Below are 19,095 nucleotides of genomic sequence, written 5' to 3' on the forward strand. Positions count from 1 at the left end.
GACCTCGGTGAGAGCAAATGCAATATGCCGATAACATAGGAACTCAGGTAAGTTTCAATGATGCAAATTATCCTAATTATTTAATGAGAAAGTTTTAACAATGCTGTTGCCCGGTTTCGGACCGGGGACTTTTCGCGTGTTAGGCGAATGTGATAACCACTACACTACAGAAACTGCCATGGCTGCAGTGAGCCTGTCTGGAAACTGTGCTCGAACGCAGCAGCACTCTGGGTCTCTGTTTCGGAGAAATGGAATTCAGCTGCTCTTATGGGAACGCTGCAGCGAGGCTGATATAACAATGTAATCATAAAATGGCCTAGCACCATGTATCCATACAATGGCAACAGAGGCCCTTCCATCATCCGATCTCAGGCCCCTTTTTAAACGAGGAAACTAATTAATCACAATTTGTTTCTCTCTCTTAAACAAGTTTTTTATTCCTCCCTTTCATTAAATTGCTGAATTCCCTTTTGAAAAAGTCATTTCTGCAGAATCCGTACCTAGTTTCCCTTAATTCACAAGGTTCACATGACGATTTGGACTAATATACTTTACCATATGAACATGATGTAATTATGCAATTGATCTCATATCTAATTTACGAAAGTGTTCTTTTCTCTGATCAAACATCTCATTATATCCGAGTTGATTTATACAATCTTATTACTTTTGCGCCACAACCCTTCAATCAAGGGTGCTATATTACAGAGGAAAATGTTTGTTAAGGAGTTTAACAGAGCCCTGTCAAGATCGCATGCTTCAATAGTTTGTTTCCTTCATTTGGTTTGAAATAATTTTCTTCCTGGACTGGAATATTACAGAGGATAAATATTTGTGTAGAAAACAGGGCAGTGCTGAGTCACCAGAATGTTTGGAGGTTTCCAATGGTTGGACTGACCAGGGAAGCTGACAAGCAAGCCTTCAAAATCACTGATGATCATTTCTTTACCTGTTACTGCCCTTCAGTTCACTGACACTGCCGACAGGTTTCTCACACAAAATGGTTTGTTTGTTTAACGTTTGGTCACCGGCCATCGAGCTCAGGCCATGATGGAGAAAGCATTGACTCCGAACCACCTGGGTCCACCATCACCAGCTCCGTGTTGTCCTGTCCATCATTCTTGTGTCAGTTAATCCATCCTGCCTCGCTCTCTATTACAGATCTTCCCTTTTGTTCTTTTTACGGAGTGACTCCTGACTTTTCAATCAGCTGGAAATAGCAGGCAGAGAGAGAAACAGAGTTAATGTTTTTTTTCCCTCATTCGTTCATGGGATGTGGGCATCACTGGCTAAGCCAGCATTTATTGCCCATCCTTAAATTGCCTATTTTTTCAGGGGGCAGTTAAGAGTCAGCCACATGTAGGCTAGTCCAGGTAAGGACAGCGGATTTCCTTCCCTAAGGGACATTAGTGAACCAGATGGGGTTTTGCAGACTTTTAATTCCAGATTTTTGTTGAATTCAAATTTCACCACCTGCTATGGTTGGACCACCAGAGCATTACCCTAGATCTCTGGAATACCAGTCCAGTGAAAATACCACTATGCTACATCAAAACTGGTAAATGCTAGAGATGTAACAGGTTTGAAACAGATACAGAGGAGAGGAGGAAAGAATAAAAGGGAAGGTCTGTGATAGGTTGGGAGGGGCAGGGGAGATGGAGGGGGCAGCGGACTGGTATTGTCACTGGGCTAGTATTCCAAAGGCCCAGGGTAGTGTTTGAATCCCACCATGGAAGGCGGTGAAATTTGAATTAAATCTAAATGATGAAACCATCAATTGTCATTAAAAACTCATCCAATTCACAAATGTCCTTTAGGAAATCTGCTGTCCTTACCTGGTCTGGCCTACATGTGAATCTAGATGCACAATAATGTGGTTGACTCTGAAATGGCTAAGCAAACCACTCGGTTCTCAAGAGCAATTAGGAATGGCCAATATAATGTTGGCCCAGCAGTACTGCCTACATCCCATGAATGAATGAAAAAAGCACAAAAGGGATGATGATGCCATTCTGTATCAATCAGTTCTCTCTGCTCTCAGTTCTGTCCCACACTGAAAACTCTTAATCCTTCCCCTCCGTTACCCGGGACAAACATTTCGTTCTTCACTGTGACTTGGATTATTTCAGGTGCAGTTCCTTAATTTCCTTCCTGTAATCTTATGAATTAGACCATTCTCAACTGATCGGATGTGGACCCGATGCTATCAGCCCTCCAGGAAGTGACTATTCTAATTCTGTGACTCTGAGCAGTTCTGTTGGTGCAGGGGCTTGAGTGGAACTTGTCACTTTTAAACTGTCATAAGAACATAAGAAATAAGAACAGGAGTAGACCATTCGGCCCCTCAAGCCTGCTCCGCCATTCAATAAGGTCATGGCTGATCTTGTGTTTCGATTTCCATATTCCCATCTAACTCCGATAGCCTTTGATTCCCTTGCCTAACAAGAATCTATCTACCTCTGACTTAAAAATATTCAATCATCATTCATTGCATATCAGACCCGCACCTACAAACTGCTCTCCCACTCTTCCAGTGAAGAAAAGAGCAGTTTTCACTCCTAACCCAACAACTGTGATGTTAACAAAGCAGGATGGAGACAGACTCCATTTAAATGCGGTGACACTACTGGAGGAATGGAGAGCTGGGGTTCACTCCGGAAAACAGCAGCAATGTTTAAAGTTAATAATCTGAATCTGTGCTTGATGTATTAGGAGGTTTAGCCCATATTGGAGTATCTTGCATCCCAGGGATGGGCAGTAATCCGCTGATTGAAGTTGCTGTCACTGCTTTCTGTTCGCAGTGGGTGATTGGTGAGGGTGGGGCAAAATCCTACTGCTTTTCCTTGTCTCACTCACGATGGAGCAGGGAAGACAGAATCGTTGATGGATTTGTTGCCCTGTCTGAAATGTAGCTTTGACCGACTGTTGGTGATGGAGATCATGCTGCAGGAGCCTTCAATAATCTTACACAAATCAGCTGGCAAATGCAGCTTTGAGGGAAGCTTTCTGAACCATCAGGACTGGAAATGGAAACAAGTGATAGATTCTGTCTAGTTTCAGTGTGTACAGACTGTAGAGGGGAAGAGCTAATGTCACATGGCTGTAAGGTATTACATACAGTTAATATTTAACAATAAAGATCAATTATTGCTCACACTTAAAATATGTTTTGATAATGCTTCTGCCTGGTTTCAAACTGGGGACCCAGGAACTCTTGTTCCTATTTCTTATGATTGATAATCAATGTATATCGATAAACCTGTAGCAGACCTATATACTCTGCATTTTAATTGGATTTATCAGATGCGTGCACCACTATGAGCTGGGTTGTGGACTGTAATGTCTTCACTCTTCTCTGGTGATCTTCTCCAGAAAGGCTGGTGTAGATAGAATCACTTGGTCTGCCAGATACAGTCACTGTGAGAATGATAATGGAACAATTTTCTGTCAAATGTTCAGTGACACCCGATCACTTACCGAGTGATTATGTAAAAATCTAATTCAAAAAATCACAGCCACTGCCAATGAGGGAGGGAAGGAAGCAGCAGAGGCAGCTGATCAGATTGTCTCAATCTTAGTGACAAAGAAGCTCCATGATCTCCTCACACTTGTTGTTGGAGGTGAGGATGGAGGGGACAGGGGTGAGAGAGAGCACTTCAGAAGGAAGTAACTTGGGTTAGAAATATTGAAAAGACTCAAGACACTGTGTGTTTAACACAAAGCTAATCTAATTGACCTTTATCTACAATATTAGCCCGAATAACTGGGCTGGAGTTTATTAATATCATCAGAAATAGACCCCAACACACATAATTCAGTTCTGGATGTGATTAACAGCAAAATCCAACCATTGTCATTACTTGTGAACTTGCTGGTGTCTCTGCAGTGTAGATAAATAAGCAAATCCCTTCCCACATTCAGAGCATGGAAATAGTCTCTCCCCAGTGTGAACTCGCTGATGTGTCAGCAGGTTGGATAACTGGGTAAAACCCTTCCCACATTCAGAGCAGGTGAACGGACTCTCCCCAGTATGAACTCACTGGTGTCTCAAGGTTGGATGGGTGGGTGAACCCCTTCCTACATTCAAGGCAGATGAATGGTCACCCCCACAGTGTGAATTCGCTGGTGTACAATGAGTTGAGATGATCGCTTGAACCCAGTCCCGCAGTGAGAGCACCTGAACGGCCTCTTCCCATTGTGAACACTTTGATGAGGCATCAGGTCCTGGGGGCTTTTACAACACTTCCCACAGTCTGGGCATTTAAAAGGTCTCTCGTCTGTTTGAACTCGCTGGTGTGTCAGCAGATGGGATTGCTGACTGAATCCCTTCCCACACATGGAGCAGGAGAATGGCCTCTCATCACTGTGCCCATGCTGGTGTCTCAGCAGTTTGGATGACTGAGTGAATCCCTTCCCACACACAGAGCAGGTGAACGGCCTCTCCCCAGTGTGACTGTACTTGTGCGTAGTGAGTTGAGACAACCACCTGAACCCAGTCCCGCAGCGAGAGCACCTGAATGGTCTCTCGTCAGTGTGAACACGTTGATGGCGCGTCAGTTCCATGGAACCTTTATAGCACTTCCTGCAGTCCGGACATTTAAAATGTCTCTCCTCAGTGTGAACTCGCTGGTTTGTCCGCAGGTTAGATGACTGAATGAATCCCTTCCCACGCTTAGAGCAGGTGAATGGCCTCTCCCCAGAGTGAACTCGCTGGTGTCTCAGTAAGGTCGATGACTCAGTGAATCTCTTTTCACATAGAGAGCAGGTGAACGGTCTCTCTCCAGTGTGAACTCGCTGGTGTGTTAACAGGTGGGATGACTGATTAAATCCCTTTTCGCACTTGGAGCAGGTGAAGGGTTTCTCCCCGGTGTGAACCTGCTGGTGTCTCAACATGTTTGAAAATCGAGTGAATCCCTTTTCACACACGGGGCAGGTGTACAGCTTCTCCCCGGTGTGACTGTATCGATGAATTTCCAGATCAGAGGGATAACTGAATCCCTTCTCACTGTCCCCACATTGTCCACATGGACTCTCCCTGTTTCGGTTACAGTTGAACATCCCCAGTTTGGTCAATCGGTTGAATCCACATCCACACGCGGAACACATGTTAAGGTTTCTCTGCGCTGTGAATGCTGCTCTCTCCTTCCAGTTTGCTGATGACATTCAGTCCTGATGAATCGAATGGCTCGGTTAGATTGTAGTAATGTCCATTCTCAGCTTCGCATCTACGAATCCTCTCCCTGTAAAACAAGTTTGCATCAGAAATTACTGGAAAAAATTGAGAAACTGAGGATGGACAGTTTTCTCGCTTTGCATTATTTTTGTTCCTTCAAAACCTGCTCTCCATGCTCTTGGTGTTGCAATCAGTCTCTCTCACAATGTCTTTGCCCCTTTTAATGACAACAACACAGAGGGACAGTGTCCCTTTAAATATGCCGATCATCTGCCGGCGCCATGCATACTCAGTCAGCTCAAACTAACCGGGCCGGCACTGTGCCCGCGCATTGGAGTCATAGAATTATACAGCACAGAAACAGGCCCTTCGGCCCATCGTGTCCATTCTGGCCATTAAGCACCTATCTATTCTAATCCCATTTTTCGGTATTTGGCCTGTATCCCTGTATGTTATGGCGTTTCAAGTGTTCATCTAAATACTTCTTAAACATTGTGAAGGTTCCTGCCTCTACCACCCCCTCAGGCTCCAACCACCATCTGGGTGAAAAAAATATTCCTCAAATACCCTCTAAACCTCCTTCCCCTTACCTTAAATCTATGCCCTCTGGTTATTGATACCTCCGCAAAGGGGAAAAGTTTCTTCCTATCTACCCTATCGATGCCCCTCATAATTTGTACGCCTCTATCAGGTCCCCTCTCGGCCTTCTCTATTCTAAGGAAAACAACCCCAGCCTATCCAGTCTCTGAAACGCTCCAGCCCAGGTAACACCCTGGTGAATCTCCTCTGCACCCTCTCCAGTGCAATCACATCCTTCCTATAGTGTGGGTGACCAAAGCTGCACACAGTCCTCCAGCTGTGGCCAAATAGTGTTTTATCCAGCTGCAACATAACCTCCCTTGGGCTGGGGAAGGCGGCCGTTGACAGAAAGTGAGTTTTCCCAAACCAAGTGAGTGAGCTGGATGATGGGGGGGAAGAGGCGGATGGAGAAAGAATCAAATTAAATACAAAACCGGAGAGTCCAACTGGGGCTCGCAGGAGCGGAGCGGATAAGACAGCGGCACTCGGAAGTGACGACATAATGATGCTTTGGGGGCGGGGCCTGGGCTGGTGAGTGACGTGCGTCTGGACCAATAGCAAGAGCGCGGGCAAAGGTTGAGGGACCGAGTGGGCGGCAGGTCCGCCGCTGGGCGTGCATTGTGACGTCAGCAGAGGGCGCGGCCTCAGCCCGGAAGCAAAATCCTGCGGATGCTGCAAAAGCTGAAATAAAAATCGAGAATGTGAGAAATGCTCAGCAGGTCTGGCAGCTTCTCCAGGGAGAGAAACAAAGTCAACCTTTCAGCTCTAGAAGTTCGAGAGGTGGGGTAAAAAACAAAAGCGGGCAGGTCTGTGGAAGGCAGGAGAGATTATTCAGCGAAAGGGATGATGGTGCAAGGCAAAATGAGATGGTGATAAAGAAAATAGAAAAATTCCCAACACTGGAGAAGGCTATTCTGTATCTAACTGGTGCTGTACCTGTCCTGGGGAGTAATTGACCTTTATCCTCCACTTAAACAACCTCCTGCTATTACATATCCAACTTCCATCAAGCTTAACCCTTCATTTATACCTCCGTAACATCACTCGTCTCCTCCCCCCTCTCAGCTCATCTGCTGCCGAATATCTCATCCATGCCTTTGTCACCTCCAAACTCGACTATTCCGACACACTCTGGCTGGTCTCCCACATTCTGCCCCCTGTAACCTTGGGTCATCCAAAATTCTGCCACCCCATGTCTTAACTCACAGACAGACCCTCCTTCTCCACAACCCCCTCCTCTAATTCTGGCCCCCTGTGCATCCCCCATTTCAATCACTGCACCATTGGTGGTCGTGCCAAGAAGCCCTAGAATAGACTGCAGGGCATGATGGGAGAAGGGAGAGAAACTGGAGAAAGATGTGAGTTGACGGCTCAGGTAAGGAGGAACTTTGGAGACAGTTTGGCCCGGTGCACTAGTATAAGGGAGGGAAGCAGCAGAGGCAGCTGATTGGATTGTTTCAGTCTTAGTGACAAGGAAATTCCATGATCTCCTCATACTTGTTGGAAGGTGAGGATGGAGGAGACGGGGAGTGGGAGAAACCTTCAAAAGTAATGTGCTAGAAATATTAGAAAGATTCAACACAATGTATTCAACACAAAGCTGATTTATTTGACTTTTATCTAAAATATTAGCCCATGTAACTGCGTTGGAAATTATTAACATCAGTAGAAACAGACCCAATGAACACGGTTTAGTCCTCTGTGATTTCCAGCAAAATCCAATCACTCTAGTTACTTATGAATTCGCCGGTGTCTCATCAGGTTGAATGACTGTGTGAATCTCTTTCCACACTTGGGACAGATGAATGGTCTCTCCCCAGTGTGAACTCGCTGATGTGTCAATAGGGTGGATGACTGAGTGAATCCCTTCCCACAGTTGGGACAGGTGAACGGCCTCTCCCCGGTGTGAACTCACTGGTGTACAGTGAGATCAGATGATGTCTTGAACCCAGTCCCACACTGAGATCACCTGAATGGTCTCTCGTCAGTGTGAATACGTTGATGGCGCATCAGTTCCCCAGAACTCTTAAAACAGTTTCCGCAGTCCAGGCATTTAAAAGGTCTCTTATCAGTGTGAACACGTTGATGGGACATCAGCTCCCTGGAATTTTTATAGCACTTTCCGCAGTCTGGGCATTTCAAAGGTCTCTTATCAGTGTGAACACTCTGGTGATTCAGCAGGGTGGATAACTGAGTGAATTCCTTCCCACAGTCAGAGCAGGTGAAAGGTCTCTCTCCAGTGTGAACTCGCTGGTGTGTCAGCAGGTTGGATGACTGAGCGAATCCCTTCCCACAGTCAGAGCAGGTGAATGGCCTCTCGCCGGTGTGAACTCGCTGGTGTTCAGTGAGTTGAGATGACTGTCTGAACCCAGACCCACAGTGCAAGCACCTGAATGGTCTCTCGTCCGTGTGAACACGTTGATGGAGCATCAGGTCCCGGGAACTTTTAAAGCACTTCCCACAGTCTGAACATTTAAAAGGTCTCTCGTCAGTGTGAACTCGCTGGTGTGTCAGCAAGTCAGTTGACCGAGCGAATCCTTTCCCACACTTGGAGCAAGTAAATGGTCTCTCCCCAGTGTGAACTCGCTGGTGTCTCAACAGGTTGGATGACTGAGCGAATCCCTTCCCACAGTCAGAGCAGGTGAATGGTCTCTCACCTCTGTGAACTCGCTGGTGTCTCAGCAGACTGGATGACTGAGTGAATCCCTTCCCACATACGGAGCAGGTGAATGGCCTCTCTCCAGTGTGACTGCGTCGATGAGTTTCCAGGTCAGATGGAAATCTGAATCCCTCCTCACAGTCTCCACACTTCCACAGTTTCTCTCCACTGTGAACGGTGCTTTTTCCTTCCATGTTCAAAATCCGATGATATTCTGGTTACAACAAAATGGGCGACTCTCTCAGATTCTGATGTGATGTTTGGTTTGAGTTTCCTGACTGAAAAAGTCTTCCCTTCTAATATCCTGTGAAATTGATTTAAAACAGAAAAAAAGGGAGTGAGAGAGAACCCACAGAAACACAAAGGCAGGTTGTGAAATTGAATTTAATGATTCTGGTAATTTTTGGGGCCAGAACTAGGAAAAAATTACCATGAAAGCTGTTGGATTTTTTGTAAAAACCCAACTGGTTCATTAATGTCCTTCAGGGAAGGGAACCTGCCTCCAGTCTGGGCTACACAAGACTCTGGCCTCTATGAGAACACTAGGGGAAGGCGGTGGCATAGTGGTTTTGTCACTGGACTGGTAATCCAGCGATCCAGGGTAATGCTCTGGGGACCCAGGTTTCAATGCTACCACGGCAGATGGTGAAATTTGAATTCAATAAAAATCTGGAATTAAAAGTCTAATAATGACCATGAAACCATTGTTGTTTGTCGTCAAAACCCATCTGGTTCACTAATGCCCTTTAGGGAAGGAAATCTGCTGTCCGTGCCTGGTCTGGCCTACATGTGACTCCACACTCACAATGCGGTTGACTCCTAAATGCCCTCTGAACAAGGGATGGGCAATAAATGCTGCGCTAGCCAATGACACCCACATCCAATGAATAAAGAAAAAGAAATAGGAGCAGGAGTAGACCATAAGCCCCAATGAGCCTGCTCCGCCATTCAACATGATTGTGGTTGATCACAGAATCTTTACAGCGCAGAAGGAGGCCATTTGGCCCATCGAGTCTGCACTGGCTTGCTGAAAGAGCATTCTACCTCATCCCACTACCCTGCCTTATCCCCGTAACCTCACACATTCTCTCTCTTCAGGTAGCAATCCAATTCCCTTTTGAATACCTCAATTGAACCTGTCTCCACCACCCTCTCAGGAAGTTTGTTCCAGACTCCAACCATCCTCTGGGTAAAAAACAAAATTCCTCACATCACTTTTACTCCTTTTGCCCATTATTTTGAATGTGTGCCCTCTGGCTCTTGATGCACTCATGAGTGTGGCAACAGTTTCTCACTATTTACTCTGTCCATACCCCTCAGAATCTTGAATACCTCTATTAAGTTTCCTCTCAGCCTTCTTTTCTCCAAGGAAAACAGACCCAACCTCTCCAATCTACCCTCGTAGCTACAGTTCTTCATCCCGGCAATCATGAGTTAATCGACAGGGTGGGGAGGACAGACAGGAAAGTAGAGTTGATGCCACAATGAGATCAGCCATGATCTTATTAATGATGGAACAGGCTCAAGTGGCCAAATTCCTGCTCCTAATTCTTGTGACCTTATGAGACAAAGACCCGTCTTCACACTGAGGATACCGTCCATCATGTTGTGAGGCACTATCACTATGTTAAATGAAATAGATTCAGGATGGATCTAGATTTCAATGGGCATCCATGAGGTGCTGTGGATCATCAGCAGCAGCAGAATTGTATTCAGCCACAATCTGTAACCACATGGCCCACATATCCCTTACTCTACCATTACCATCAAGCCAAGGGACCAACCCTGGTTCAACACAAACTGCAGGAGAACATGTCAGAAGCAGCACCAGGCATTCCTAAAACTGAGATTCCAATCTGGTGACCCTATACCATGAGACTACATGCATTCTAAACAGTGGAAGCAGCATGCTTGAGACAGGGTGAAGCAATCCCAAAAACAATGGATCAGATCAAAGCTCTGCAGTCCTGCCACATCCAGCCAGGAAAGGTATGGATAATTAAACAACTAACAGGAAGAGTAGGCTCCACAAACATCACCATTCTCAATGATCCCAGCATATCAGTACAAAAGACTGGGTTATGTGTTTAGTGATCCCGGGAGTGTTACCGATACCTTCCCTGGATCCCGAGGCAAGGACAGACAATCTGGAAGGTATAGGGAGCTGGGACTTGTCTGTGAGAATAATTGAAGGAATGAGAACTGAAATAATCTAGAGTTAGAAAGAAGAAGGCTCCAAATATGGAGCAGTTAGCAACTGGACATCAATTAATCTTCTCTTACGTTGGAGAAATGAAAGTCTCGATAGTGTGCCTGAAACAATATTAGTTCATCTTGGTCGTTAACACCACTTTCCCGCACGCTCCCCATTTCCCTCGAATGCCTGAGAGATTAAAAATCTCTCCATCTCAGCCTTAAATGTATTTAAAGATGGAGCATCCAGAGCCCTCCGGGATGGAGAATTCTATGTGACAAGAGAAAAAGAGAGAGGGAAGTGGGGGAGACACAGAGAGAAAGAATGAGAGAAATGGGATAGAGAATGAGAGAAATAGAAGGGCACAGGAGAGACAGAAGAGGGTGGGAGAGACAGGGGCAATGGAAAGGCATTTTAGAGACTGACAACTGAACCACAATTTGATAGAATCTCCCAAACCCTCAATCTGCACCATCTAGAAGGACCAGTAGCGGGTGTATGTGAACACCATCACCTCCAACTCACACACTGTTCTGACTTGTCTGATATCCAGGACTGGATGAGCAGAAAGTTCCTTCATTCAAATATTGGGAAGATGAAAGTCATTGTCTTCAGTCCCCAATACAGACTCCGCTCCCTAGCCAACGGCTCCATCCTTCTCCCTGACAACTCTCTGAGGATGAAACAGACTGTTCAAAGCCGTGGTGAAATATTTCACCCCAAGATGAGCTTCCAACCACATATCCACATCATCACCAAGACCACCTGTTTCCACCTCAGTAACATCACCCGACTCCACCCTAGTCTCAGCTTGTCTGAAACTGTCATCCATTCATTTGTTATTTCTAGGCTTAACTCTGGCTGGAGGTTCTAGATTCAGGGGACACAGTCTCAAAATAAGGGGCAGGCTATTTGGAACTGAGGTGAGGAGGAATTTCTTCACTCAGAGGATGGTGAATCTTTGGAATTCTCTGCCCCATAGGGCTGTGGAAGCTCAGTCGTTGAGAATGTTCAATACTGAGATCGATAGATTTCTACATATAAAAAACATTGGGGATAAGGGTATAGTGCCAGAAAATGGTGTTGAAGTAGAAGATCAGCCGTGATCTCACTGAATGGCAGAAGGGCTCGAAGGGCTGAATGGCCTATCGCTGCTTGTATTTCTTATGTTCCTTCCTAACGCACTTCTGGCTGGTCTCCCACATTCAACCTCCCCATAATCTTTAGGTCATCCAAAACTCTGCTGCCCATATATTTACTCGCACCCAGTCTTATTCACCCATCACCCCTGTGCTCACTGACCTATGAAAGTTCCTGTTTAAGAAGAACCAACATTTTAAATTTCTCATCCTTGTTTTCTAGTCCCTCCATGTTCTCATCCCTCCCTGTCTCTGTAATCTCCTCCAGCATCACAACCAACCCAGGTCTCTGCACTCTGCTCATTCCAGCTTCCTGAGCATTCCCGATTTTAATCGCTTCATCCTTAGTATCCACATCTGAGCTCAAAGGCCATAAGCACTGGAATTTCCTCCATAAACCTCTCCGCTCTCTTTCTTTCTTTCCTCGTTCAAGATTCTCCTTTAAACCTACATCTTTGACTAAACTTTTGGCCATCTGCCCTCTTACCTCTTTACATGATTCTGTGTCAAATGTTGCTTTTTAGCACATCTGTTAAACCTGGAAAGGTCTATTACATGAAATGTGCTATATAAACACACATTGTTGTTGTTGATTTGGACATATATCGCCGTTCCTTCATCATCACTGTAACTCTTTATCTAACAGCATTGTGGGAGCAGCTTCACCACACGGACTGCAGCGGTTCAAGAAGGTCAAACATCATCTTCTCCACAGGTAACTGAGGATGGGTAATATCTGCTGCTGGTCTTGTGGTCCTGGGCAGGTGAGTGGGACCAGCTGATTTGCGCTTGCAGAGAGCCAGCACAGGCAGGACGGGCTGAATGGCCTCCGTCTGTATTGTAACCATTCAATGATTCAATGATAAAGAACCGACTCTGGAGACCAGGGACCAGCCTCTGGAACCAATGTCCAGCCTGATACAAACCGGCTCTTCATTGATCTGGGAGCTGCGGCCCCGCTCGGTGTAAACGGGGGAGGGGGACCGGTCAGTTTATTTCCGGGGTTTGCGGTTTACACAACATGTTTCCGGAGCCTCTCCGTCCACCCGCCGGATCCACCGCTCCCTCCGCCCCGCCATCTGCCCCCTTTACCCATTGTGGACCCGTCTCCCCATCGCCAATACCCGCACTGCGCATGCTTCATTCACAGTCCGGTCCCGCCCCTGCATTCACTCCGATTGGTTGGAGGACCAGCCCCAACGCTCGGTCCTCCAGTCCCGCCCCCTCTTCCTATTGGTCCGGAGCTTCCGTCAATCACCCGGGCATTGTGACGATTTCAGACGCTGAGAGCGGCCACAGACTCAGCCGGACTTGCTGATTCTTGGCAGCATTTTCTGTTTGGGAATTAGAGCTAGAGATGGATGGTCAGTTCCCCTCTGTCCGGGGGGGATTCACACTCATTTCCCCAGTGCAGTGATTATCACGTTTACTTTATATGAGAAAGTCCCCGGTTCAATCCCGGCCGGAAACTTTGTGTTTAACATTGTTACTGATGAGGAATTAACAGTGAGTTTAGTTTCATGTCGAACAGGGTGACAGTTCCTGTTGTCTCATTCTTTAAAAGCTCCTTCTTCACCTTTAAACAGGTAACGATAAGTGAGGGAAAACTGATCCACAGTGACCCCAAAAACAAGATACTGCAGATGCTGCAAATCCGATCTCAAAATAGAAAATGTTGGAAATACTCAGCAAGACAAACAGCATCATTGTCGGTGAATGTTTCACGTCGCTGAACTTTTATCCAAACTGGAAAATTTCCCAGATTTAACTGTTTATAAACAAGTCCAGAGTCAGAGAAAACAGGGGCAGACAGAAGGAAACAACAAACGGTCTTGTGACAGGATGGAAGGCTGGAGAGAGTAAATGATAAAGGGGACAATGGTGCAAGGCACAGAGATAAAAACAAAAAACTACTGCCGATGCTGGAAATCCAAAACAAAAACAGAATTACCTGGAAAAACTCAGCAGGTCTGGCAGCATCGGTGGAGAAGAAAAGAGTCGACGTTTCGAGTCCACATGACCCTTCAACAGAACTGAGTTTAGTTAGGAGAGGGGTGAAATATAAGCTGGTTTAAGGTGGGGGGCGGGGGGAGAGAAGTTGAGGGTGGGGTGGTTGTAGGGACAAGGAAGCAGTGATAGGAGCAGATAATCAAAAGATGTCACAGACAAAAGGATCAAAGAGGTGTTGAAGGTGGTGATATTATCTAAGAAAAGTGCTAATTAAGAATGGATGGCAGGACACTCAAGGTACAGCTCTAGTGGGGGTGGGGTGTTTTTAAATCTACAACTATATGTATGTACTTACAATCTTTCTTGTATTAATAAATGTTTAATTTAGTTTTATAAAGAACCTCTTGAGACTCTGTGGTCTTATCACTACTGAATTCAAAGACTGCATCTCGAAACACACAAATTGCATAAATGGGTTATGACAGTTGTTTCAAGTTTCCCTCTGGGATTTGAACAACTCAGCATTTACCATTGGCTGTGTCATAATAATTGGCGGCTCTTTGAGGGATATATTTGTAATTCCTTGATTTTTTTGATTGGTGATTTTTAGATTACGAGTACGAGAAGCACTTTGAATTCAGGAATGGTTGTGAGGTATTTTTGAAGTGATGAGACTGCAAAAATGCCTGTACCCATGGCTAAATCTTTATGGAAGTAGAAGATATAACTCTGACTGGGTTACAGAAAGTATCCAAGAATAAGTTAACAGAGTTGGCGGATAACTTGCAATTGGGGTTACCGGTGGGGGCTAGGAAAGCAGATATAGTTGAAGTGATAGCACAGCATTTGAAGTTGGAAGTGACACCTGGCATTAGTGAGTCACAGATAGAGGTGGTGCAAAACAAAAACAGAATTACCTGGAAAAACTCAGCAAGTCTGGCAGCATCGGCGGAGAAGAAATCAGTTAACGTTTCGAGCCTTCATGGCCCTTCAGCAGAACTGGAGCATAGTTAGAAGAAGGGAGAAATATAAATTGGTTTAAGGTGGGTGGGGGGGGGGGTGGTGGTGGTGGGGGGGGAGAGACACATTGAGGGTGTGGTGTGGTGATTGTGGAGATGAGCAGATAATCAAAAGATGTCACAGACAAAAGGGTCAAAGAGGTGTTGAAGGTGGTGGTATTTGTCTGAGAAAAGTGCTAATTAAGAATGGAAGACAGGATATTCAAAGTACAGCTCTAGTGGGGGTGGGGTGGAAAGACTAAAGGTTTTAGTTTTAGATTTAAAAATAATGTAAATAGGTGGGGAAAGAAGAATCTATATAAATTATTGAAAAAAAAAAGGCGGGGGGGGGGAAAGAAACGGGGTGGGGATGGGGGGAGGGGGAGTTTAAGATCTAAAGTTGTTGAATTCAATATTCAGCCCGGAGGGCTGTAAAGTGCCTAGTTGGAAGATGAGGTGCTGTTCCTCCAGTTTGCGTTGGGCTTCACTGGAACAATGCAGCAAGCCAAGGACAGACATGTTGGCAAGAGAACAGGGTGGAGTGTTAAAATGGCAAGCGACAGGGAGGTTTGGGTCTTTCTTGCAGACAGACCGCAGGTGTTCCGCAAAACGGTCGCCCAGTTTGCGTTTGGTCTCTCCAATGTAGAGGAGACCGCATTGGGAGCAACGAATGCAGTAGACTAAGTTAGGGGAAATGCAAGTGAAATGCTGCTTCACTTGAAAGGAGTGTTTGGGCCCTTGGATGGTGAGCAGAGAGGAAGTGAAGGGGCAGGTGTTGCATCTTCTGCGTGGGCATGGGGAGGTGCCATAAGTGGGGGTTGAGGAGTAGGGGGTGATGGAGGAGTGGACCAGGATGTCCCGGAGGGAACGATCCCTACGGAATGCCGTCAGGGGGGGGTGAAGGGAAGATGTGTTTGGTGGTGGCATCATGCTGGAGTTGGCGGAAATAGCGGAGGATGATCCTTTGAATGAGGAGGCTGGTGGGGTGATAAGTGAGGACAAGGGGGACCCTATCATGTTTCTGGGAAGGAGGAGAAGGCGTGAGGGAGGATGCGTGGGATATGGGCCGGACACGGTTGAGGGCCCTGTCAACGACCGTGGATGGAAAACCTCGGTTAAGGAAGAAGGAGGACATGTCAGAGGAGCTGTTTTTGAAGGTGGCGTCATCAGAACAGATGCGACGGAGGCGAAGGAACTGAGAGAATGGGATGGAGTCTTTACAGGAGTCGGGGTGTGAGGAGCTGTAGTCGAGGTAGCTGTGGGAGTCGGTAGGCTTGTAATGGATATTGGTGGACAGTCTATCATCAGAAATTGAGACAGAGAGGTCAAGGAAGGGAAGAGAAGTGTCAGAGATGGACCATGTGAAGATGATGGAGGGGTGGAGATTGGAAGCAAAATTAATAAATTTTTCCAGGTGCCGACGAGAGCATGATGCAGCACCGAAGTAATCATCGATGTACCGGAGAAAGAGTTGTGGGAGGGGGCCGGAGTAGGACTGGAACAAGGAATGTTCCACATACCCCATAAAGAGACAGGCATAGCTGGGGCCCATGCGGGTACCCATAGCCACACCTTTTATTTGGAGGAAGTGAGAGGAGTTAAAGGAGAAATTGTTCAGTGTGAGAACAAGTTCAGCCAGACGGAGGAGAGTAGTGGTGGATGGGGATTGTTGGGGCCTCTGTTCAAGGACGAAGCTAAGGGCCCTCAGACCATCCTGGTGGGGGATGGAGGTGTAGAGGGATTGGACATCCATGGTGAAGAGGAAGCGGTCGGGGCCAGGGAACTGGAAATTGTTGATGTGACGTAAGGTGTCAGAGGAATCACGGATGTAGGTGGGAAGGGACTGGACAAGGGGAGAGAGAAGGGAGTCAAGATAACGAGAAATGAGTTCCGTGGGGCAGGAACAGGCTGACACGATCGGTCTGCCAGGACAGTTCTGTTTGTGGATTTTGGGTAGGAGGTAGAAGCGGGCCGTCCGAGGTTGGGCGACTATCAAGTTGGAAGCTGTGGGAGGAAGATCTCCAGAGGAGATGAGGTCAGTGACAGTCCTGGAAACAATGGCTTGATGTTCTGTGGTGGGGTCATGGTCCAGGGAGAGGTAGGAGGAAACGTCTGCGAGTTGACGCTCAGCCTCCGCGAGGTAGAGGTCAATGCGCCAGACAACAACAGTACCACCCTTGTCAGCGGGTTTGATGACAATGTTGGAGTTGGACCTGAGAGAACGGAGTGCAGTGAGTTCAGAGAGAGACAGATTAGAATGGGTGAGAGGAGCAGAGAAATTGAGACGGCTAATGTCACGCCGACAGTTCTCAATGAAAAGATCAAGAGAAGGTAAGAATCCAGAGGGAGGCGTCCAAGTGGAGGGAGAATATTGGAGGTGGGTAAGAGGATCCGTTTAACGGGGAGAGGACTCCTGCCCAAAGAAGTGAGCACGGAGACGAAGGCGGCGGAAGAAGAGTTCAGCATCATGCCGAGCCCGAAATTCATTGAGATGAGGGCGTAAGGGTATGAAACTAAGTCCTTTGCTGAGCACTGAATGTTCAGCATCGGAGAGGGGAAGGTCAGGGGGTATAGTGAATACGCGGCTGGGGCTGGGATTGGAAGATGGGGTGAGGACGGAGGGACAAGCAGGGGTGGAGGGTCCCAGATGGGTGTTGGAGTCGATGAGTTGTTGGAGCTTGCGTTCCTTAGCACTTGAGAGAAAGAGAAAAAGTTTCTTGTTGAGGCGACGGATGAGGCGAAGAATAAAATGAAACTGGGGGCACGCGCAGCTTTGAAAAAGGGTGCGGCGGTGCTGCTGGAGGGAGAGGTCGAGTGTATTCATATGGCGGCGCATGGCACTGAGTGTGGATCTCAGAATGCGACGGGAACAGCAGTCCGAGAAACGTTTTATGTCCCGGAGATACCTGTAATCCTGGGTGGGTTCGAAACAAGAGGGATGGAATTTCAGTTGAAATCCACGTGGGGTGAGTCGGAGACGGAGACAATCACTGAGAAAGGAGATATGGCTGTGAAAGCGGGTTTTAGTAAACACCTTGTCAAACACCAGGAGAGAAATGGAAAGCAATGAAGGTGAGCAGGGCAGAAGAGACAGTCAGAAATCCTGTCGGAGGACAGAACCATACTTCTTCAAAGAGGGCATTTTTTGAAGAGAGGTGGCAGTCAACTTCAGTTTGTGGTGCAACTTCAGTTTGAACTGAAGAACCTTGAACTTGAACAATCAAAGGACATGAAAAAAAAACTGGAACTAGAGGCAGCAGAAAAAGAAAGGGAAAAAGACAGATTATTTCAAAAAGAAAGAGAAATGCAAAAACTTGATCTCCAGAGGGAAAAGTTAGCAATGAAAGAGTGAACTAAGGAAAGAGAAAGAGAATATCGGCTTAAAAGGCTGGAAGTTAAAAAAGAGACCTCAGATTCTGAGGAAAGTTCTGATGAGGAAAAAACCTGTAACCTAAAACCCAGTGGGGAGATGTTTAAATTGTACAAGTTCTTCCAAAGTTTGAGGAAAAAGATATCGAAGCATTCTTTATTTCATTTGAGAAGATAGCTAAACTGGTGAAATGGTCAAGGAGAAGTGGACATTGCTGTTACAATCCAGGTTGGTGTGTAGAACACATGAGGTATATGCTTCACTATCAAAAATGTCGGTGAATTATGTTGTGGTAAAAAAGGCTATTTTGAGTGCATATGAGTTGGTTCCTGAGGCATACAGGCAGAAATTTAGGAATATGAGAAAACAGAGTGGGCAAACTTATATCAAGTTTGAAAGAGTAAAACAAAGTAAATTTGAACAGTTGATACGGGCATTAAAAAGAGACAACATTTGCAGCGCTTAGGGAAGTAATTCTTTTGGAAGAATTTAAAGATTCAATCCCTTTGGTAGTGAGAACAAATGTGGAGGAACAGAGGGTTCAAACGGTAAGACAAGCAGCAGAGACAGCTGATAATTATGAGTTAGTTCATAGAGCTAAAGCTTTTTTTGTCACCCTTTCAAATTGGAAAAGGATAGAAAATGGGAAGGTGAAAGGAAGGTGGGTAGTCAGGGAGGAGAAGGAGTAGCTGTAAGTTCCCAGGAAGTTTTTTCTCAGAATAAAAAGTAAGATGTTGAGGGTAGAAGTGACATTTGAAAGTTGAGATGTTTTCATTGTAATAAAGTAGGACACACAAAGTCAGTATGTTGGAAATCGCAGGGAAAATCTGTTGGAATCATTCAGGTGCAGGAAAGTTTTGGAAGTAAAAGTACTGTGTGTTCTGAGGCTCAGGCACAGGAGAAACCAATGGTTTGTGTACAAGTAAAACAAGGAGAATCAGTGATAGGTAAAGAAGTGGGAATGTGTTGAGCTTACCCAAGAGAATTCTGAGGAGCAGGTTGCAGAAATGTTTAAAGATTTTGTATGTGAAGG

At 46.1% G+C, this 19,095-nt stretch overlaps 1 protein-coding gene and 1 pseudogene across 1 annotated transcript; both read right to left on the bottom strand.

Annotated features, from left to right (window-relative positions):
* Positions 1-3,719: 3,719 nt before the first annotated feature.
* On the bottom strand, positions 3,720-5,325 carry LOC144673555 (uncharacterized). The gene has a single exon (XM_078535318.1). The coding sequence runs from the start codon at positions 5,161-5,163 to the stop codon at positions 4,084-4,086; it is 1,080 nt and encodes a 359-aa protein (XP_078391444.1). The 5' UTR covers positions 5,164-5,325; the 3' UTR covers positions 3,720-4,083.
* A 2,158-nt stretch (positions 5,326-7,483) lies between these two features.
* On the bottom strand, positions 7,484-8,605 carry LOC144673561 (uncharacterized; annotated as a pseudogene).
* Positions 8,606-19,095: the final 10,490 nt, after the last annotated feature.

Source organism: Cetorhinus maximus, unplaced genomic scaffold (assembly GCF_964194155.1).
Source record: "Cetorhinus maximus unplaced genomic scaffold, sCetMax3.hap1.1 HAP1_SCAFFOLD_385, whole genome shotgun sequence".
In the NCBI taxonomy this organism is placed as follows: Eukaryota; Metazoa; Chordata; class Chondrichthyes; order Lamniformes; family Cetorhinidae; genus Cetorhinus; species Cetorhinus maximus.